This window comes from Prionailurus viverrinus, chromosome D1 (assembly GCF_022837055.1).
Source record: "Prionailurus viverrinus isolate Anna chromosome D1, UM_Priviv_1.0, whole genome shotgun sequence".
Taxonomy (NCBI): domain Eukaryota; kingdom Metazoa; phylum Chordata; class Mammalia; order Carnivora; family Felidae; genus Prionailurus; species Prionailurus viverrinus.
In genome coordinates, this window is record NC_062570.1 from 112,745,907 (window position 1) to 112,768,814 (window position 22,908).

The window sequence follows — 22,908 nt, forward strand, 5'->3', positions numbered from 1 at the left end:
GGCACACAGGATGAGCCCGGGGTGCCTTGTAGTGCCGGGAAGTGAGCAAGGGGCCAAAAACTAACGACCCACACGGACGGGGTCTGTCAAAAGGACACGGGAGTCAGTGGCCAGAGCTGGAGCCCCATGCTGAAACCTAGCACGGGGTCATAACCCAGATTACAAATTAAATACCCATCAGTCCATCCCAATAGAACTAACAGAGTAGATGTTAGTAAGAGTCAATAAATGAAGGCGGGTGGGGGGGGGGGGGGCGGGAAGAGAAGCCTCCCGGGCAGAGTTCCCCATCACGTGTGCAGAAACTCTGTCCCCAAGAAGGTAGAGCCTCACTCCCCACTCATCAGGCGTGGGCTGTGCTTAGTGGCTTCCTTCTGAAAAGGATGGTCCATAAAGGGGATGAAGAGTGACCGCATAGAAGGGAACCTGACACTGACCTCAGCCAGGTGAGCAAGGTCAGCGTGTCGGGGACGAGACAGGCGGGGAGCACGTGCCCGGACGCGACGGGGACCGGAAGGGCGCTTCGCCCTGTGGTCCTCCGCCCAAACCCACAACCCTGTCTCATCATGACATAAACGTCAGACAAACCCCAATGGGGGGGGGCGTTCTCCAAAATACCCGGCCAGTCCCCAAAAGAGCCGAGCGCTGCACAAACAAGGAAAGCTCCAGAAACCATCACAACCGAGAGGGGCCTACGGAGACAAGATAATGAAGTTCCATGAGGGCTCCGGGGGCAGAAAAGGGACATTAAGGAACTACTAATGAGATATGAGGATAGCATGCGCCGCGGTTAAGAACGGCACATCAGGATTGGTTCATTAATTATAAAATGTGCCCCGCTCAGGTACGACAGCCATCGTCGGGGAAATGGGCCGTGGGGAGCAGGTAGAACATTCTGTGCTGTCTTCCTAATAATCCTGTAGCTCTGACACTGCTCTAGCATAAGTCACGTGCTCACGCCTGTGCTGCAGGCGATGGTCTGATAGGACAATGCCGCCACTGACCTGTCCCCGGCTGGCATCCTGAGGAACGTGCACCTCATGTCACGGGGTGCTGTGAGGCGTTCCCAGCCTGACCTCCTCTCCCCCAGCCAGCCCTGGGGTGTGTCCCGGGGCCAAGCCCCCCCTGTGGGCCCTCGTCCTGCCCCCACCCAATTCCTTCCTTGCTTAATGTCCTTCCTCTTCACCGCAAGCACCTTGATGTGTCTCCTGTAGCCCTCGCTGAAACGCGGTGGGTGGAAGTAAGCCAATCCCTAACATCACTGGCTGTTCTGCCTGAGCTCCCATTTAAAGACAGGCCCTCTTTGGACCAGGAAGTGCGCCTGACCAGCCAGATGACCCGGACCTCCTCCGTGGTGGCACAGACCTCGTCCGCAGTCCCCGACCCTCTGCAGACCGACCTCTACGAGGTTCCAGAGCGCGTCTGCTCAAACTGCCCCTCTCCCGTTGCCCGTTGCTGTTCTTTCTGGAGGGCCTCATCCCGGGATTCACTCAGCGGCTGCAGGGAGCCAGCCGCTTACAGACCCTGGTCGCCACCCACGTCCAACGCGTTTCTTCTGATCTCAAGGCCGGCACTCGGAGGAGGCCAGGCTCAGTGCACAGGGATCCAGAATGCCCGCGTAGCCTTCTAACTGGGCCGTGTGGGAGCTGGGTAGGGACTCCCAGGAGCCAGGCTGCGGTGACACGTGGTAGACCCGAGCACACGTCGGCACGGATGACAATCCACGCCAGCCCGACAAGCTGACGAGCTACGATCACTGGCCCTGAAACTAACTCCAAATTGGATCTCACCACAGGTGCCTGGCGAGACCCACTCGATCAAGGAGAAGTCTTTTACTTCTCAATAGGTTTCAAGAGTCGAAAGACGTTTCTGGCTTTATCAACACCCCGCCCTCGTGGTACCCGGGCTTCCCTCAAGTTGGGGAGCGCGGTGCAAAATAAAAGCACTAAACTCATTTTCGCTCAAAGTGCTCGTTTTGTTTCCTTCTTGGGGCTCAAAATACCACATGCGTTGTCCCAGCGGTTCCAGCCAAAGCAGGAGATGAGCCCCCAGACCCTGGTGGCCAAGGCTTCAGTTCTTTAGACCACCTTGGCCGTCACTTGTTAAAATTTCCACTAGAACGGGCACCGATGGTTGGCTGTGATCACAGGCCGCCTTGTTTTAATTGACAGGCGGTTCCATGGAGATTTAATTATCTCCTGTGCATCCTTCAATCCGAAGGGCCACTTCCTCAACCTCGGGGCCCCGCGGGTGGCCCAGAAACGCCAGAGAACCGCACAGCCCGAGCACAGGGACGCGGCCCGCGTCTGAATGTCGTGTTTCCTGCCCTTAGGAAGCCCGCTGCTTTCTACTGCCTGCGCAGGGCGGGGCGGGGCGAAGAAGTCTGCTTCTCAGCGGATCCTGCTGCTCGCCAAGTGGCTTTGCGAAAGTCACCAAACTCAGCGTGGACACCCGCTCCAGTTGTCAGAGCCGGTGAGGGTGATGGTGTGGCGTCAGCACGTGGGACGGTGCTGCAGCCCGTGGTCCCGTCCGGGGACGGGAGGGGGCTCGCTCAGCGACCACAGACCCTCTGGTCCTGGACCCTCTGCACCAGCCGGAGGCCCGGCTACGTCCCACCAGGCACGCGTGTGAGAAGACAGACCCACCTCCTTTCCCCCCCGGGGGTGACAGCAGGGACCCTGCGGTCTCAGAGCAATTAAACCTGGGCTCCGCCTCCTTGGCTCCCAGAGGACACTGGGGCGCAAAGAGGCCAGCTTCGTGGGACATAAGAGGACTGAGGCGCAAGAGGCTTTCCACACCCTTGACACATCACGGGACGCTTAGCAGGCTGTGACGTAAGCACAGCGGTATTAAGCGCCCTGTCACCCTAGAGTGACTGCACCAGTTTGTCTGGGACCAGGGGGAACCCCAAACATGGGACTTTCTGTGTGGAAACCAGGGCCATTTCAGGAGAACAGGGACAAGTTGGTCACACGAGCTGTTGTCTGGAGGCAGCCCACTACGGCCAACTCTGAGTCGTCCCCGTGGGTCCAAAACAAGGAGAACACCACATCTCGAGTTTCCGCAGTGCTAACACGGCACGGCCTTTCTGGAGACCTCATGGCAGATGACGCATCGCCCTTGGACACGTGATGCACTCTGCCGGGTGACACTCCAGCGCTCCTGCCCCGTTGGGTACCGTCATCCCACCGAGACCGGAGAGGCCCCTTCGACTGCACCCCACACAGCCAGGCGTCCCCAGACTCTCCCCGTCCCTCGACGGGAATAGCTGCTTCTCGCCTGGCGTGCGGACGCGCGTGAGGAATCCGAAGGCACTGGGGACAGAGTGGCGGGGCTGGGGCGCAGTGAGGGGCCGGAGGCACTGCCTGCTCAGGGTCTCGGGGCCGCACGCGGCCTCTGCTTCAGCGCTTTGTATCTTAACTACACGCCCTTTCTGCAGGCCGTACGTGCTTTTGTTTGGCCTTTAAAAATAAAACTTGCTGTGTTCACTCTTTGTTAGTTATACCTACATACGGTAAAAAAAAAAAAAACCTGCACGCGGATGTTTATAGCAGCTTTTTTCACAATTGCCAAAGCCCGGAGGCAGCCAAGACGCCCCTCAGCAGGTGGCGGACACACAAGCTGTGGTCCCTCCAGACAACGGGATCGCATTCAGCGCCAAAGGGAAGTGAGCTCCCACGCCGTAATGTTACGGAGGAAACACAGACGCATCTAACCAAGTGAAAGAACCCAGTGTGAAAAGGCCACATACTATAGGGTTCTGAGTCTACAACACCCTGGAAAAAGCAAAACCACGGAGGCAGTAAAGACATTGGGGTCTGCCGGGCGTCGGCGGGGACGGAGGGGGAATGAATGGAGCACCGAGGGCCTCTTGGGCAGGGAAACGAGTCTGTGTATCACTGTAGGGACAGACACGTCACGGCATCTGTCAAAACCCACAGGATGTGCAAGACCAACAGCGACCCCCGGGGGTAGCCCGCGGACTCTAATTAGTAATTAGTAATAGCCGGCTCGTGGGGTGTGACCATCAGCCATGCCAACGTGAGAAGCTGGTGGTTATCGGACCACAGAACTCCCACTTTATCCACTAACTTTTCTGTAAACCATTAACAAATAACGTCGGCTGATTTTAAAAGCAAAAAAAAGAGGGTGAAGAGAAACCAGGGAAGATTCCGCTTAACAGAAGAATATTAACTACCACCAGGAGAAATCCTGACCCAGGGGGCGCCTGGGTGGCTCAGTCGGTTAAGCGTCCGACTTCGGCTCGGGTCATGATCTCGTGGTTCATGGGTTCGAGCCCCACATCGGGCTCTGTGCTGACAGCTCGGAGCCTGGATCCTGTTTCGGATTCTGTGTCTCCCTCTCTCCCTGCCCCTCCCCGGCTCACGCTCTGCCTCTGTCTCTCTCAAAAATAAATAAACATTAAAAAAAAATTAAGAAAAAAAAGAAAAGAAATCCTGACCCAGACAATTCACGTCTGGCTGCCACCCTGGGAGAACAATTGAAAACAAGTCTCTAGTTTCTCTGTCCAGACGAGAAAACAAATCCAAACCCACACTGCTCGATGGCAAGAAGCAGCGGCCGGAGCGGAGACGGGGCACCCTAGAGGAAGACATGGGCCCCTACGGGCCGCGGCGTCCAGCTCCAGGCAGGGCGCGGGAAAGGGCACAGGCGTCTGTCTAGAGACAACCCGGGCTCTGAGCCGTGTGGCTCTGGAAGCCGGGTGAGGGTCTGCCTTGGAAGACGCGTCACTGCCGACTGCTGCTTCCGGGCGAGGGGGTCGTGCGGGAAGAAGGGCAGCCCAGAGCAGACCCTCGACCTCCCCCTACCGCCGGCCCCGCCCCGTGGAATCATCTGGAAACTGCCACGGAAGAGGCCAGGCTGGCGGACGCCCAGGCCAAAGGCTGCCCCAAGGAAGGACCCACAGACAACACAGACACACGCCCTCTCCATGTGTGCCCTGTGTGTCCCCTCAAGTGTGCCTTCCGTGACCCCTCATGCGTGCTCTGTGTCCCCTCCACGTGTGCTCTGTGTCCCATGTGCATCCTTCTGTCCCCTCTATGCATGCACTCTGTGTCCCCTCATATGTGCCTTCTGCCCCCTCCATGTGTGTCCTTGTGTCCCCTCCACGTGTGCCCTCGGTGCCCCCCTGCCACGTGTCCCATCTCCTGGCGTCTCGGGCACTGAAGCTGTGGTCAGAAGTTAAATTTAGGAGACACACAAGTCAACGGTGATCACAGCACAGCAGCTTGAGCTGGGGGGGGGGGGGGACACGTTCGGCTGGACAGGCACGAGGTGGGGGTCCTGTCCCAGCTCGAGGGGGTCAGAGGAGCCCCTAGAGATGACGAGAAGGCTCCATTCTTGAGCTGACATACGCATCTGCTGTGGGCCCAGTAACGGCCCAGAGCGGTGGGACACATTTAAGTGACGGTGGCCCGGACAGAGGGGCCGGCCGGTCCCCAGAGGAGGGGAAGCGGGGGCCCTACCGGATGAGTCCAGGAGGAGCGCTCTCCCGCCCAAGGTGACTAACCTGCAGGGACAAACACTCCAGCTGCCACGGAGCCTACCTGAGTCCTCCCGGCCATCCCAGCTTGGCGTGCCTCCCGGCAGGGGACACCCTCCCCCGGGTGACTGCGCTCCGCCCCAGGGGACCTCAGGCAATGCCTGAAGACAGTCTGGTCGTCACACCTGGGGGTGCCACTGGTGCCTGGGGTGGCGGCCAGCGGTGCTGTGAACGCCCCACAACACAGACGCCTCCCCCCACAAACAAGCGCCCGGCCCCACCGTGGAGCAGGGTCCCACCATAAAAAGGAAGGAAGCCCCACCCTCCTGACAACATGGATGGACCCGGAGGGCCCGGCGCAACCTCAGCCAGGCAGACAGATGCCGTGTGAGCCAACGCGCCGAACCTAAAAACGCCGACTCCCTAAAGAGAGCAGATGGCGGGTGTGGGTGGTCAAAGACACCAACCTCCAGTCACAAGACGGGTGAGACCTGGGGATGTCGGTGCGGCCCGGGGACGAGAGCTAACGTCACCGTAGGGCACATGTGCGAGTCGCTGAAGGGATGTTAACCAGGCTTACGGGCTCAGTTCCCAAGGTGCACGTACACGTATCGGGTGGTTACGCTGCAGCCCGAAGCCAACATGACGTTACAGGTCAACTACGTCTCGGTAAGACCGGGGAGGGGGATGAGGTTAAAGAAGAGGCAGTGTTTAAAAAAGACGACGTCACGGGGGCCGAGGTCGGGGACCCCTGTGATTCTGACCCGAGAACGACCAGCGGCCCACCGCGGAAGGAGGTTAGGAAGACGTGCGCGTGTCAGCGCGTGTCCCACGGGGGGTGCACGACAGCTCGTACGCCTTGCCATCCGTTCCCTCCTTCATCCGTTCACTCGTTCGGCAGCTGTGGACGAGTGCCGATCGCGTGCCGGGTGCCGGGCCGGGTGCCCGGCTCAGCCCCCCTCGCCCGCGACTCACGCAGGAGTGACAAAGCCCTTTCAAGAACCAAGGGACGTGTCAGTGTTGCACACGCGTGTGCAGGGTGCCGACAGAAGCACCTCCTCAGACTCAACCTGCGCTGCAGCGAGGCGTACTGACGTCCCCCCCACCCGGGACCTGCCTCCAGTGTCCGGGTCATGGAAATTCGGATCCAAGCCGCGTTCCAGCATCTTGGTGATCTTTTCCACCGAGCGGTGCTGAATGTGGTCCGTGAACTTTTTCAGATTGGTCTAAAGAGAAAAACGAAAAGACAGAAATGTCTTAACGGGTCGCCGGGAAGGTTCCTGACAGGGTGTGCCCTGGCTTCCGCCCTGGAGAGGGAGCCGCCCCCACCCCTGCCCCTGCCCCCGCCCCTGCCCCCGCCGAGCGCTGTGGACCCACCAGGCAGTGGCTGGGCGTCTGGAAGCCCAGCACGCGGCAGGTGCAACCAGGCCGCCCTGGATGAGGGTTTCAGAAATCTCTCGCCTTTCAGCCTTTCACTGTCGCCAAGAGCCACAGGACTTTCCTTTGCTTTTGAAAGGACAAACCAGCTGGACCCCTTTGAAAAACTAGTTTCCCGGGTCCACCCAGGCCGTCAGACTCCACCTCCGGGACGTGAGGCCCAGGGACTGCTGTTCGTGTTCTCTAGTCTCGAAAGCAGCAGCTGCGACGGAGAGCGGACAGGGCAGCCTCCTGCTGGGCTAATCCACTTTTGGGTGGACCCCGTGACTACGTGGATGGAAACAGGGACACCTGGGCACAGAGCGATTCAAGGTGAGGAGAGACATTCACTTTTCGGGAGGTCAAAATGATCCGTGGGTCAGCCCTGGCGGGGAGTGATGTCTCCCCAGCTTTGCCCGGCCCCGTCTGCAACAGGGACCAGACGGCCCCCGGGCTACCTGACGACGACCACGGTATCCCGTCTGCCTCCACCTGAAGACGCCAACCCTTGCCGCGGGCCCGATTCTGCAGCCCCCTGCACCGGGCTCCCCACACACACCGCAGGGGCAGCAGTGAGGCTCCGGGACCTCTGGCCCGCCAACACAGGCTGGTTCTCCGCCCGAATGTTTTCTGTACATTCCACGGCCAGAATTAACAGATGCCCAGCGACACAAGAGACACTGGGTGTCACTTAACGCTTTCACTGCTATTTACTAACCAACGTTCTTATTAATCCGAAAGCACGTTCTTATCTACACTTCAGAAAGTAATCATAACAGCCAGAAGCTTCCTCCAGACCTTGGGGTCTAAATACGGCCACCCTGGGAAATTCCAAGGCTGGGCAAGGAATGTGCACGCGGGCCAGGAACATTAGTTGGGCCACAAAGTTGTCAGCACTCAGAGGACGGTGGGGACATGCCGGAGGGCAGAGAGCCGGCCACATCTGGGCAACTTGAGCACAGAAAGAAATAACGGCGTACCGTAACCGCTGAGCACGGTAAAATCCACGCGTCTACCGCGGCACAAATCGGGGACAGAACAAAAGCCAGGGGAAGCCGCTGGCTGAGAACACCCTCCGCGAGCTCTCCTGGACGGCACCGGGACAGGCGAGGGGCAGGGTCCAGGCGGCTTCCTGATGCTGGCCCTCCCTGGGCTCACGTCCTCGGGCATCCTCAGAAATCACACATCCTTTCCAGCACTAAGGCAGATGCAGCCACGCGCTCCAGCCCCAGCAGCCCCTGGACACGCACGGCATCCCCGGCCAAGGGCAGGAGCCCCGCCAGCAAGCCAGCCCTCACGGACCGCAGCCCACGGCTCTCTGTGTCAACCCTGCCGGCCACGTGCAGGCCTCACCTCTGGGTGGTTTGTGCGAACAGCTCTTTCGCTGACTCTGTACTCAGTGCTGTCCTCCCTGTCGCCAGCGGTGGCTCAGAGAGAATGGCTACCCCTCCTCCCAGAAACACCCAGGGAGACGTGCCTACAGCAGCGTCCCCTCCGATGCCAGTCGATGCACAAGTTTGCCACCAGCATGCTTTCGTCACACAGGAGGAGAGGAGAGCCACGTCCAGGGGCTCTGGCGGGCGGACGCCCTTCCGGGCACCAGGAAGGCGCGTTCATTTGTGTGGTTTGGTCAGGCCCACGGGGGCCACGCCAGCGGAGGACATGCAGGTGCATGCACCTTGCCCCCGAGGGCACAAGTCAGGACCCACCCTGCGGCGGGGTCCCGCCTCCGAGGAAACCTCGTGGCCCCCTGATCCGTGGAGACGGCGATGCCACGTAAGAGACACGAGGCCAGGTGTGGAAACGGCAGCCGTCCCCGCCTACCTTTGTGTGCAGCTTGGCCAACTGTTTCTCGTCCAGGTTGGATTGCTTATACACCCGCTTCTTGTATCGAAACTGGCACAGAGACGGAGACAGGAAGAAAGAAAACACGTGAGTACGTCACATGGTGTTCAAAGGCCGCCTCGTGGAAGGCAGGGGCCCCACCGCTAACTCTCCCAGGGAAACTAAGCACAGTCATCCCACAGACCCCTGACATCGCAAGAATGACACCTGCAGGGATCCGCAGCCACGGGGCTGAGAAGCCACAGAAAGGAGAGCCACCCAAAGGGACGAAGGAGGCGTATCCTCCCACAGAGAAGCCACGCAGGCGCTCCTCTGCATTAGTGGCGATCGGGGTCCTCATGGCCATGCGTGTGGCCCCGTGGACAAATCAGGATGTTTCTTTGACGTCCTTCCCCACCAACGTGCGTGAGAAGCCCGGCCCGGCAAAGCCAGCGTCCCCCGTGCCTCAGGTCTGGCCCGGGCTCTCCCTGCAAACGTGCACACCCCCCCGCCGTCCCCAAACTGGAAACCACACGTTTTCCTCCGACGTCGGAAGTGCCCAAGACCAACGTGCGGGTGCCAGTCGGCCTTGAACCCCAGCACCTCTGCCTCAGGCCGCGCCCGGAGGCCCCTCGGAGATAAAACGTGCCGGAGGCGCTACTGACGGTTGGGGAGGGCACCAGCGGTCTGCGAGAAGACTCCCGGTCAGGACACCTGTTCGGTTCCAGCCCCACCGACGTCCCGCCAGCCCGGGGCGGACGCTTTCCCATCTCAGACTCCGGTTCCCGATCTGTCGGTGGGGACGCCCGAGGACGGTGCGTGGGCGTCCTGGCCCGGACTGGCTCTGGCCAGATGTGCCCCACACCTCCCTGGGTTCCGCCACAGCCCGGGGGTTCGCACGAGCGCGGGTGGGGGTGGGGCAGGAAGGACGGTGTGGGGCAGCGGGGGCGGGGGGCCCATCCTGGCACCGACTGCACATACAGGGTCCGAACTGACAAATTCCTGTCGCACGGACTGAAACCGGGCTTTCTGTCAAGTGCCAAAACGAGCCCGTGGTGAAGCCCGGAAGTTTGGTGGAAAGTTCCGGGACCACGGGCGCTGGCCGCGGGCCGCAGGCGTCCGTCTCCCCTGGCCGCACCGCCAGCAGGGGCCCCAGACCTGGTTTGGGACTTCTTCCCCGGGTTCTAGACTCGAGCAGGACCGCGTGCTCGTGTGCCCCGCACCCTGGGCTGCGTGAGCCCCTCGAACACCCGGTCCGTACCCGTCAGAACTCCGAGGTTTCGGGAGCCACGAGGGTGACGTCGGGAGAGGTGGGGGCTCACAGACTGACGCCTCTAAGGGAATCCGAGTCACCGGGACTCCTTCGGGGTGTAAAAAGACGCTGGGGCCGCGAACGTCCCCTGGCGGGACGGGAAGTGCTCAGAGGAGGAGGACGGCTTCCCGAGGCGCCCTCGTGTCTAGCCTGTGGCGACGGGGACGCAGCTCCCAACACAAACCCTTTCCCTGATCTCTTCTCAGCGCTTCACACGCAGCCAACCACGTTCTACCAAAATTCTCAGGGGCAAAGAGCTCACGGCCACGGCCGCCCCGACCGGTGGGAGGCCAGGCCCGTCTCCCTCCGCCCAGCGGATCACCTGGCGGGATGGAGGCCCGAGGAGACGAGTAAACGGAAGTATAGTCCCTCCCCCGTTTGTAGGAGATTGCCAGCTGCCCGCGGACACCCTCCCTTGAGCCTCACGGCCCCCCAGGAAAGCGGGAGTAACGTCCCCTCGATTTCAAAGCCGGGAACCCGAGGCCCAGAGAGGCTGGGTGGCAGGCCCAGGCCACACAGCTACCAGGAACGAACCGAGCCCCGTGTGGGGTGACGCACACGTGGGAACAGAGGCCCCCCCCAGACAAACCACCCCCTCAGCCCCTTGACACAAGTCCCTGGACAGGACGTGGGAGGGAGGGCGAGTGTGTCCCTTCTGGAGTCCACGGCACTGCCCTGCCCAGCTTACAGGGTGTCCCCACACCCTCTCCTTTGGTTCTCGGTGGGTGGGGGACCGGCCGGAGTCACCCTCTGATCAAGAGTGGGTTCTGGACGTCCTGGTCTTCTCGCCAGGTTTTACTCCCAATGTGGAAATGATCAGTCCGCAAAATGAATCGCCCGTTTCCTGTTCCCGGTCTGTCACCTGCCACTCAAGCGTGAGCTCCGGCACACCCGACCTTGACAGTCCTGTGCACGGCGAGCACGCCTAGGAAGTGTCTGGTGCTTAACAGGCCCCGACGCGGGATTTTTTTTTTTTTACAGAGAAGCAAACTGAGGTCGGAACAGCGAACCACAGGATGCCAAGTGGCACCCCATCTTTTCCTCCACTGAACCCTTCCCTCTGGTCTGACACATGTTCCATCCAAATGGGGGTCCCGATACCCTCAGCCTCAAAGTCTCTATCAAGCCCAGGCACGTGCAGATTCGGTCCGGCCTCGGTCCATGACCTCTCTGACTCCAGAGTGATCTCGTCGCTGAGAATATGGCAAAGCCCACTCAGCTTGCTCACGGGCCGGTGACGATTCCCCGCGTGCAGCCCCCCGCTGTTTGAGGAGGCCGAAATGAGCCTCATCACTCGATAACAGCAACGGGAGAAATGACCACCTGCCAGCGACTTGCAGAACTGCCTTAATACGTCACGTGGAAATACCGCGTGTAAAGCCGGGGGTCCGAGCGGCAGGGGCTGGTGGCACACTGCGTGTGGCCCAGGTTGCGCACTGACCCTTCACGAGGCAGCCCGGACCGACAGCAGCTCCGAGCCCACTGGTCATTCCTGGGCAAGAAGCAGGAAGGAAATCCTGCCTCTGATCACAGCCGGATGGCCACTGGCCAGCCCACATCCAGGGACGGAAGTCTGACTCGGGGAGGCGGAAGCGGGCCCCACTCCGCACCCCAGGACCCGCAGGCCCCCGCGACATGACCCTGAGTCGCACCCGAGGTTGGCTCACCCCAAGATTTCTCAAAACAAATGGAGAAGAACTGGCGCGGCCGTCTGAGCTTCGCCAAATCAGGTGCAACCCCAACCTCGCAACGAACTTCGAACTTGGGGGTCGCTGCCCTGTTGAAGTCAGACCTGGAGTCCCGCGAAGGTCCTCCCCCCCACCCCGCATCCAGGCCGCGAGGCAGACGCCGGTACCTCCAGGGAGGGGATGCCCTTGCCCGCGGGCTGCGGGTACTCGCGCAGAAGCCGCTCCTCGTCCAGGAACTTCCCGTCGCGCCCGTTGCTGGCAGGCTGGAACAGCCCGTAGTTGAGGACGTCCTTCAGGCTCTGGTTCAAGGAACACAGAATCCGCTGCTTCGCGACCCACACGGTCGCGTCCGGGTCAAACCGAAGGCACTTCTGCAGAGAAGGACAAAGACACCTGATCAGTGGCACATCCCACCCGGCACGTGGCCAGAGATGTCAGAGGTGTTTCCACAGAAGTTCTTTGAGCAGCGGACCCCCGCCCCCACGCTTCAGGACGAGAGATCAGACCCTCCTGTCGCCCGGATGGAGACACGGTGTCAACACCGGAGGAGAAAAGCAAGGACTGAGCCACTGGCTTCTGCGGCCTTGACTCAGACCCTTGGCACCGGCCGTGGTTTTCTGGTCAACGACGACGACCGCCTCGGGCGGCTCCCCCCCTGCGTGGGGCTTCTCAAACTCCCAGCGTTTGTAGACACCGTGTCGACCCCCCGGCCACCCAGCAGAGCGTCTGAGGCAGCACGTCCGGGCCGGGCCCCAAACCTGCACTGGTCACGAGCGTGAAGGTGACAGGGAACACGCGTTGAGACCCGCGGCTCAAGCAGAGCACAGCACAATTTCCCTCGTACGTCGGCCGCACGTCATCTCCGACACGGAGGGAGGCCTCGGCTCGTAACCTCTCTGGTGGGAAAGTCCACGGCAAGCGGCCGTGCCACTCCACCGGACTGTGGACAGACCAGCCCCGCCACTCCCAAACCAGAAAGGAAGGCCGTGATGAAACACAGTTGGACTTAAAAAAATCCCATCGGGTGCCAGGAGTGGCAATTTTTTAAATCTTCAAGAGTGTAGACGGGGCCTGCAAAATCAGTCACACCTTGCAAAAGTATAACCGTGCCACTAAGTACCCAAAGGTTATGCTCCCGGGCCCCCTTCTGGGAGATTCACCAACGAACCAGGAAAAGCAAACGCAGCATCACATCTGCTTCTAACCACGTCTCGTTTTTTTAAAGACTTTGTTTTTCCACTTTTTTAATGTTTTTTTTTTTTTATTTTTGAGAGAGAGCACACGCAGTGGAGGGGCAGAGGGAGAGAGACAGAGAGAGAGACAGAGAGAGAGAGAGAGAGAGAGAGAGAGAGAGAGAGAATCCCAAGCAGGCTCCGCACTGTCTGTGCAGAGCCCAAGGTGGGGCCCGATCCCACAAACCACGAGATTATGACCTGAGCTGATATTAAGAGTTGGATGCTTCACCAACTGAGCCACCCAGGCACCCCGTGACTTCTCATTTTTGTTGAATTAAAATGATGTTCTATTGAACAGCCATCAGCCGGGGCTCGAGATGGCCTTGTCACTGTAAAAAAAACCTTCAAAAAGGACAGGAGGCTGGGACGGGTTCTCTACTGGGGGTTGGGCGTGCCCAAGGACACGGAGGCCCTCCCCGCATCGTCCCGTGCCTCGGCCTCCGGGAAGCACCTCCCCGCCAGGTAAGAAGAACCTGCCCCATTCAACAATGAGGAACCTTCAGCAGGCAGCCCAGGGTCCCGCTGCCAGGAAACCTGACCCTTACACGTGATTCACCCATCCGTCCCTCCCCACTGTCAATGGCTGAATTCAAGGGTGACCTCGGAGCTCCCTTGGGGCTACCAGGCTGGCTGAGGGTGGGCTGTTCACTTCGGTGACGCTTCATGACTGCAGCCGCAGCCCCGGCCGGCCTTGGCTGGGTGACGGGAGTATCTGGAGACACAACAAACTAGATCTGCCCGACGTGACCGAGCGGGGCCGCAGATAACAAACACGCCAAGTCCTGTTTCGGGAGTCGCCATTGGCCTCTGGTTCCAACCACACAGACACCCAAGTTCCCTTGGATGCCAGCACCCCAGGCTGACCTGGGGCCCCTGCACTGTGGCCAGCAGGTGAGCACCCAGTGGAATACAGGCTGGCACCTGCTCCCAGGGGACCCGTGGGCCTTTGCAGGTGATCACAGAGCGCCCACTGCCACTCTGGGCGGAGCCGGGGCCGTGGAGCCTATGCCCTGGGCGGGCCAGTTCTGCACAACAAAGAACTGTCCTGCTCTAAGAAACACCAAGAAGACCCAATTCAGAAACTTCCAGAAGGAGCAGGAGCTTGGCGGTCAGGAAGGCCTGGGCTTACAGCCCAGCCACACTACCTTTGTGATCCTGGGCGAACCCACTGGCCCAGAAGTCCCTGTTCCCAGGGTGAAAATCGGAACCCACCTAACTGGATGGGCTTGTAAGGGTCAGACAGAACGTAAATAATACAGGCCGTTAGGGGTTGAACGTGTCCCGCAAAGCATGCTGACGTCCTGACCCCCTTTATCTGTGCGTGCGATTTATTTGGAAATAGGGTCTTGGCAGATATAATCGAGTTAAGATGAGGTCGTAACAGAGTAGGGCGGGCCGCAATCCACTGTGTCCCTCTGAACAGGGAAATTTAGGCACAAACGTGCATGTACCACGCAAAGACAGAGGCAGAGACGGAAGTGGTGCATTCCAAGCCAAGGAGCGCCAGGCATCGCCACCAGCAGCCGGGGCAGGGGCCTGGCCCAGACTCTCCCTCCGAGCCTCGGGAGGACCCAGCCCTCCCTGCCCCCAGATCCCAGCCTCCAGCCCCCAGGACCCGGAGACAATACACGTCTGTGGTTTAAACCCCGCAGGGCAGGGGTAGGGGCACAGACAGGGACTCGAGCACTCAAGGCTGTAGATTAACCTTGGGGGACCTAGAAGGTACAGGCCAGGGAGGAGTCAAGGAGCATCTCCGGGGATCCCGGAATGGGAGGTGGTCCCACCACTGAGATTTGGGAGGGTGTGGGCAGCAGTCAGTTCGGGCTGGGCTGGGCTGTTGGATCGCGTTGTCAGCAACAGAGAGTTGACCCTCGAGTTACCCGTTTGTGTGCTGGCGTCTAACTCGCCGTGTGTGTAATGGACGGTGTGCTTGGGCTCGTGGCCAGTGTGCGCCTTTGTATTCAAGCCCTGTCAGAGCAACCGTCCCGCCACTGCTGGGTTGAGGAGGTGGTTCCAAGCCTTACTTCAGAAGGGGATTCCTACTGGGCGAACATCTGCGTCGGAACGGCTTTGCGGCCCTTCGAGGGCTTTCTTTTGTGCGTGCGGCCCAAGGCCCGGCCGTTAGGTGGAAGAGGAACACGCTTCCTCGCAGCCGTGTTTTACCGTCTCCCCCAGCACCCGTGTCCCAGCACTTTGTCGCTCTATTTTGCAAAGCTATTGGGACCTCAGAGGCTAGACGTTCTCCCTTTGAAAGAAAGGATTTAGAATCTCCTACTTGTTGTCCTTTGCCCTAGAACTTGAGAATCTGAGACTCAGCTTCGTTTTCTGGGAAATGGGAATAATAATGATGGTTTTTATATTAACAGTAATCATCGTATTTGTTACATGTAAGCGTGCCGTACGGATTGTTTTCATTACGTAGGAGTATGTGATTACACGTAATTATCTCTACAACAATAATAATGATAATTCTGCTCACTCGTGGTTGTGGTAAAGGGAAATGCGGTTACACCGTTCCTACGTATTAGGATTCAATAAATGTTGACCACTACGGTGTCATTGTCATCTCCAGGCTCTGCGCTCCTTAAGGCGCAAGACCCGCATCTCAGTCATCTTGTGTCCTGCCACCCATGCCCTTCCCAGGGCTGGTACAAGACCCTTTATGCAGAAGACGGAAGCGGAAGACGGAAGCGGAAGACGGAAGCGGAAGACGGAAGCGGAAGACGGAAGCGGAAGACGGAAGCGGAAGACGGAAGCGGAAGACGGAAGCTAGAGGAATAAAGGCGTTCCCCTAAGCCACCCTTGAGTGGCAGTAGCTGGGCCCTAGGATTCCTGACACCCAGGCTATCTTGGCAATGCCCCCTGTGCTATATGGCAAATCGCTCACCCTGAGAATACCTGTGACGGATTATGAAGCATACCCATCTCCCAGGGCTATAGGGAGACGGGAATAAGGTACCAATCCTTCTCAACACTTCATCAGGCATCACGTGGTAAGAGCGGGGTGAGGAAAGCTCACTTCAGGTAGAAACCGTCTTCATGCTCCGTCTGCCAGACTCATCACTCCCCCCAGATTTGTCCCCTGCCGATGCTGTGCTGAGCCCTTGACCTGAATTTCCCATCCCCAACCCTCCCGTGGCTTTTAGTTCCCGGGCCCGGTCCACGGTGTGCGTGCCCTCGCAGACAGCTTACTTACTCCTCCCTCGGGGCATCCACGGGGGCTCATTTGAGCACTTATGTTCAGCTTCTCCATCCTGTCTGAGAGTGGAGTCTCTCACCGCCTCCAATATGGCCTAGGGCTGGTTTTCTCATTGAGGTTTTCGTGCCTCCCAGCTGTCATTCATTGACTGGACTACCCACGCCAGGACTGCCCTCGCAGCAGGGCTGTGCCTGATGGGCTGCTGGGGAAGGATGGGAGTTGAGGAGGGGTGAGGGAGGAAAGGCAGCGGGATGTGTCTGGTGTCTTCCGAGCTGGCCGCACGGTGGGCTTTCCTGGAGCCGGGTGTGAGCACGTAGGTAGCACCCACCACGCATGGAAGGAGAGGGGTTACCTGGTACACCAGGCCGTGTATGTGCCCCGTGCACCTGCACCTCCAGCTGACCGTCCCTTCCCTGCCTCGCCTGCCAGCTGAAATCATACTCACTCTCCCAACAGGGCCCAGGACTCACCCTCTGTAGCGTCCCTCCAGGTTGAGGTAACCACCGAATGTCCCGAACAGAACCCAGGGAGCTGATCTGACCGCCCACGGACCACAGCCCAAGCTACTCGGCTGACCGCTGCTCCCTCCTGTCCAGCCTGTGGTCACCGCCTCTCCGTCCTGCATGTACTTTGCCTCATGACATTTCAGTAACCGTCACTCTTTGATCTCCTAGTGCGACACCCCAAATGCCGAGATGTCCAGAGCCACCTGGAAACCTCCCAGAGTGTCTGGGCTGGGCTGTGTGGCTTAAGACACCCGAAAACTGCACGAGGATGTAATGACATCCCCAAGGCCCAATTCACAGCGGCTTCTCCCTCAGGCCTGATGAGCAGAGCATTCGTGGTAGCTTGGGAAGGGAGGTGGGGCTGACAGGGCAGAGAACCGCGAAATCTAACAGGGAGAGCGGGACTCAGTGACCGACATCAGCCTCAGTTCAGGGGTCTGTCCCAGAAGCTCCTAGGGTTTCCTGGGGCCAGCATCAGGTCTTCTGAGCCCCAAGAGGCCTTGACTCAGTGGAGAGAGGCACATTCGAACACAGGGAAACCATCCACATCTTCTTCTGAGATGTCCCCCCTCAATCCTGTGCACGGGCCCCCCCCCACCCCGCTGATTAGTGTCCCTCCCTACTCCAGACTATGAGCTGCTCCACGGGAACAAGGCTGTGTGTCTATTTCTTGGCACATCCACACCTGAAGCTCCGTATACACTGATGGAAGTGAGCCACACTGAACACAAGCCTCCAGAAATGGAATGCTCCTGGGTGACATAGCCCGACACAGAGCAGGGTCTGGTCTTGACCACAGTGAGGATGGATGCTGGGAGCTGCTGTGACCATGGGCTCGCTCTGCACCCAGGACACCGGGAACACATTATCTCATTAAGATATGGCAAAGATCCAGAGAGGGCAGACTTGCACCCGTGTTTGCAGAATTGTAAGCAGTACAGCTGTGGTCAGCTGGGTGGTTAACGGTATGAAACTCCACCCTTCCACTGGTAAAGCTCACGGCCAAACTCAAGTCTGAAATGAAGACAGTGAGAGCCGCCTACTCTCCTGCTTGGTCAGCATGAGTCGTAGCTGTTCTTCAAGATGTGAGGCTCACAACCGAGAATACCAGGACACAAGGGGAAGAACACTGACTTGGACACAGATAGAGGCAGACACCCAGTCTGTCTGCCACGTATGCTGGGTGTATAGGTTCCTAGGGCTGTCGTGACAAAACACCACAGATGGGGGCTTAAATCACACACATTCACTGTCCCCCAGTCCTGGAGGCTGGTGTCCAAGGCCCAGGCGTGGGCAAGGCCAGGTCCTCCCGAGGCCTCTCTCCTTGCATGTGGACGGCTCCTACCCCCGTGTCCTCATGGGGTCGTCCCGCTGTGCGTGTCTGTGTCCTGATCTCCTTTTTAAAACACTGTTCCTACTGGATTAGGTCCCACTCCTATGACCTCATGTTACGTGAATCAACTCTTTAAAGACCCCACCTCCAAATAGACTCACATTCAAAGATGCCAGGAGTTAGAACTTCTGCAGAGGGATGGGGCGGGGGGGACAACTCAGCACATAACACTGTGACCATGGCCAAGTCTCTGCCTCACACTAAGGACCACAGGCCTGGGTGGGCCACGTCTGAGGTGTCGACAAACTCACACAATCCATGAAGGATCAAAACCCTTGTGCTCTGGGGTCATGTGCCCACCAATGCCCAAGTGGACATCTCTTGTTTTGACTTGCAATAACACGGCAAGAGAATTTCATGGAAAAGAGTAAACCGTTCTCCACATCTGCTCTGGGTCCCGTACAAGGGGGATGATGGCAATCGTTGTTGTGTGAGGTCTTACAAAGGTCGGGAAGGGGGTAGACAAAGCTTGAAAGAATGGTAAATATCACACTGCATAAAATAAACACCGTGAGAGGGCCCGGTCTGGAGGTCAAGTAAAGAACCGTTGACACCACAAGGTCGGATGGCACAGATACTCTTGGTCCACTACATCCAGCACGTCTGTTCGTTCGTGTTCCCCAGATGACACTTCAATCCACCACACTCTTGACTTCCACCCGGAAGAGTTAAAAAAACAGAGGATGCCAAAGCATTCGGGGGTCGTGATGCCAAGGGGACACTCCCTGGATCACCCTGTGGGGACCCAGAGCTGGACACACAGACCCGAGGGAGGATAAATATCCCAGCTCTTGGAGCACCTGCAGGCAGCATCCAGCAAGAACTCAGGATATGCTGAAAGAAATGCAGGCTTCTGAGCACATCACACATTGCAAAGAAGTGCATTTCACAATTTAAGACTTCCTCCGGGCCACACTTTATGTCATTAGCAGTCCCTTTAGGATGCAGTTTAAAAGAGCCATGACAGGGGAGCCTGGGTGGCTCAGTCAGTCAAGCATCTAACTTTCAGCTCAGGTCATGATCTTGTAGTTCGTGGGTTCGAGCCCCGCGTGGGGCTCTGTGCTGACAGCTCGGAGCCCGGAGCCTGCTTCGGATTCTGTGTCTCCTTCTCCCTCCGCCCCTCCGCACCCTCTCAAAAGTAAACATTAAAGAAAAGTTAAAAATAAATAAATAAGAGAGCCATAACACACAGAACTTGCCAGGGGCCATTTCAAGGGACACTCAGGCATGTTTGCGCCTTTAATAACAGCTGTTCACGTGCAATCCGCAGATTTGCCCACCTCCGAAATACAGCCAACGCCAAGGCAACCCAAACCGGGACTGGGCGGTTTCCAAAGGAAACACTGCTCCCTGCTGTGCACAAAGACCTCTCGGGCTGGAACCTGTGGGGACAAACAGGCAAGCGCCCTCACGGCTAAGGCATGAAGATTAAAATAAGGGATTCCGAGGGAAAAGGAAATGCTGGGTGACCTTGACTGAGGACAGCCTCGTGCGTGGGTGCTGAAGGAAGACCAGGAGTCATGAGGGTGCTTCTGGATGTCTGAACGCTAATAAAGGATTAAGCGGCCGTGGATTCGTTTTTCCAATCGGAATAAGTCCTTTCAAACAGTAAAAGCCTAACTACCACCTGGTGCTCGGTTGAAGCGGCGGGCGAACCACGTGCTGGGGCTGATTTTTAAGGGGCTAACTGGTGGTCCTCCGCCATTGTCAAGGTGACGGTAAACGGAGAGGCGCCGCTCAGAATCTGGGGGTGGCCCACGTCTCCAGGGAGGGGAGGTAATTCTTCTCTCCTGATGGCCATCATCAGGCGGCCCCCAGAAGCGGAGTCGGGGACAGGACGTTTGGGGTTGGGGCCACATGCTTGCAGCTGCTGACACGTCTTCTCGTGGGCTCCGGAGGTCGGGACTAGTGCTCCTGAGTCTAGAGGGGAACAGGGAAAACTCAGAACGGCTCCCAGAGCCACACAGCTGTAAGAGGTGCAGCTGTAACTCACGGGCCCAGAGGCAGAGCCGGACCCACCGGGTCCCAGCAGCACACGGAGCCATGGGCCAGGAGGGCTGCCCTGGCAGGGGTGTGACGTGGACGGGAGACGGGCAGGGGCCAGGGAGGTGGCGGTGGATGCCACACGGACACTGTGGGGAACGAGCCCCCGTCCATCCAGGGAGGAGGTGTGGGAAGAGAAAGGTCAAAAATGGGCGGGCAGGACTCAGACCCAGCAGGACGAGTCACAGAGATCTGACCACAGAAGGTGCTGGAAAAGTGCCTCGCTCTTGGATCTGACGCAGAAAATTAAATATTGACGGTTCGGCCCTGGCATGGCCACCTTCTGGGTAATTCTTATCAGCCTGGGACACCGGGGGAGGAGGAGACGTCCTAATCTTCACCAGCGTGGCCTTTGGAACCACAGTGTTCCCAACACAATGTGGGATTTGCCAAGGGTTTTTTTTTTGCAGAATGTGTAATCATTCCAGACCAAAGCCACTTCCCCAAACAGTACCTTCTCAGAGAGAAAAGCTTAAGCAGAAGGGCACAGCAACTCAGACATTTGTCACACGGGCTACGGAGACCCCGGCAAGCCAGGCTGACCTCTCGCGTATAAAACATTACCCTACTGCCTAATGATGGAAATGGAAGTAAAGCCCCTCTCAGCCTTCAGCAAGCTGCCCTGCCATGATCAAGGCCTCCTCTTGGAGCCCTGGCCGTGCTTTAAACCACTTACAACCCACCAGTTCCCTGATGAAAACTGTAAACTGTAAACCACTCCATTTAAGGACAGGGAGGTCGGTGATCATCACCGCCATCACAGAGAAAATGGAGGCAGGGGGAAGTCGGCGGCCGGGCAAGGGCGGGGGGCTCTCTTTGGCCTTAGCAACCAATGAATGAAACCACAAAGAAAACCAGAGTCCACGCCTTCCACGTCCCCCAAAAGTGATCCAAATGGGGACTACAAAGGACACAGGAGGGTCTCTCAAAGAAGAGATCAAAGATCCAGACCATCTGTTTCTGTAATGAAAAAGGGAGGGAGAGACAGACTGAGAGATGGAGAGATGGGTGGGTGGGTGGATGGGTGGGTGGGTAAAGGGAGGGAAGGATGGATGGGTAGTTGGATGGGGGGGTGGATGGATGGGGGAGGAAGGGATAGAGGGAGGGTGAGATGGAAGGATAAATGGATTACTGATGGATGGATAATCTAAAAGACAAATCTCAAAAACATACCTGCCAGGTGGAAAAAATAAGTTACAAATGACACGCCCAGTATGATGCCAGGTACATATGTTCGTTTTTACACGACGCAACACTATACAGCGATCACTGATACATACAGGCAGCAAGCAAGAGGGATTCACACTGAATTTAAGACAGCGCTTCTGCTGAGGAGAGGGGGCTGGGCGTGAGGACTAAGGGTGACTTTGACCTTATAGGGCCAAGCGTTTTAATCCTGGGATAAAAAAGTGACAAAATGCTCACCACTGTCAATGATTCATAATAGATAGATACAATGGTATTTATGACATCATTCTTTGTATTGTCCTGTATTTTCAGTTTTCTGCATATTAAAAAAACAAACAGCATCAAAGACCTAAGGCGTCTCTCTGCCTCTTGGGGGTCTCCTTGGTGGAGATGGGAGTCAGCCCTGGGCCACACTGCATAGTGTCAAAATTCTTGAAGGAAGAACATTATCACCATCGTCTCCATCGGCCCCCTGAATCCTCCTGACTTTTCTTTCAGGGCAGAAAATGTGCTCAAGCCAGGGTCAGGTACAACTGATTTTCTAATGAAGTCTACCATCCCAAACAAATTTCCTTTCGGTCAGCAAACGGGCGGGCAGGAAAGAATACGTTCCAAGACAGGAAGATCCGGAATCAAAATGGCGGCCTGAAAGACCAACACATTTTTGGACGCAAGAGTTTTTCACCTCCGTGTTGCCTGGGCTACTCGATGACACGTGAGGCCATTTAATGGTGGCTTTCAAGGCACCAATGTGGTAAGCGCTGGTCTCAGGGGCAGACTTGAGGGATGCTGGGCTTGCCTCCCACAGGAGAAGCAGACAGCTAAGGAAACCACGGGTCTGTCTCCCAGTCCACACAGTGGGGGATTTCACTGAGAGGGAACGTGCAGAAGAGGCAAATCCAGAGGATGGAAAGCAGATGAGTGGTTGCCAGGGGCTGCGCGGCACGGGGAGGGGGGCGGACTGCTGAGGGGCAGAGGGTTTCCTTCCGGGGTGATGAGAATGTTCCAAGAGTAACTGCGGCCAACAGGTACACTCATCTGGGAATTTACTCAAATCCGTTGAACCGTGTGCTTCTCATGGGCAAACTGTATAGAAGGTGAACTCCAGCTCAATTTTTGCAAGATATTGTTTCTCCCCTGTACTGAGAGACTGTCGAGACACAGGCATCGCATTTTAAAACTTGTTGACATACGTCACAATTAAGGACCGTTCGGAAGGCCAGACCACACTCTTGTGCAAGAGTGACACCTCCTCCGATCCCACCGACTTCTTCATCAGGAACCTGTCCGCGGGCCTCCGCCTTCATCAACGCCCCCCTGGCTTCTTGCAGGAGCCTCCTACCCGCTTCTGCTTCCTTCCTTCCTCGTGGACCCCACGACCCAGAGAAGCCAAGATCCCCCTTCTCAAATATTAACGAGGTCATGCGCTCTGCACCAAGCCTTCCACAGCAGCTCTGCTCAGATGTCCCCTCCTCACTGGTCGGAGACGAGGGTTCAGATGACGTCATTGACTCTCTCAGTGACAGTGTTCATTCAGCCGCACCAGTCGCTGGGGCACAAGGACGCACAAGACAGACCGGGAGCCCCGGCGGAGAGAGACGCTG

General features: G+C 57.9%; 1 protein-coding gene across 11 annotated transcripts in view; it reads right to left on the minus strand.

Moving 5' to 3' along the window:
• SHANK2 (SH3 and multiple ankyrin repeat domains 2) overlaps nt 1-22,908 on the minus strand; it is a 516,273-nt gene that overhangs the window by 410,004 nt on the left and 83,361 nt on the right. For all 11 annotated transcript variants that reach the window (XR_007156245.1, XM_047877830.1, XM_047877836.1 and 8 more), the window contains 3 exons: nt 11,908-12,111; nt 8,741-8,812; nt 6,618-6,726 (listed from right to left, as the gene is read on the minus strand). Coding sequence is in view for 10 of the 11 variants with exons in the window: in XM_047877830.1 (XP_047733786.1) it covers nt 6,618-6,726; nt 8,741-8,812; nt 11,908-12,111 (385 nt within the window). In the remaining variant the exon portion in view is untranslated. The remainder of the gene's footprint in view (nt 1-6,617; nt 6,727-8,740; nt 8,813-11,907; nt 12,112-22,908) is intronic.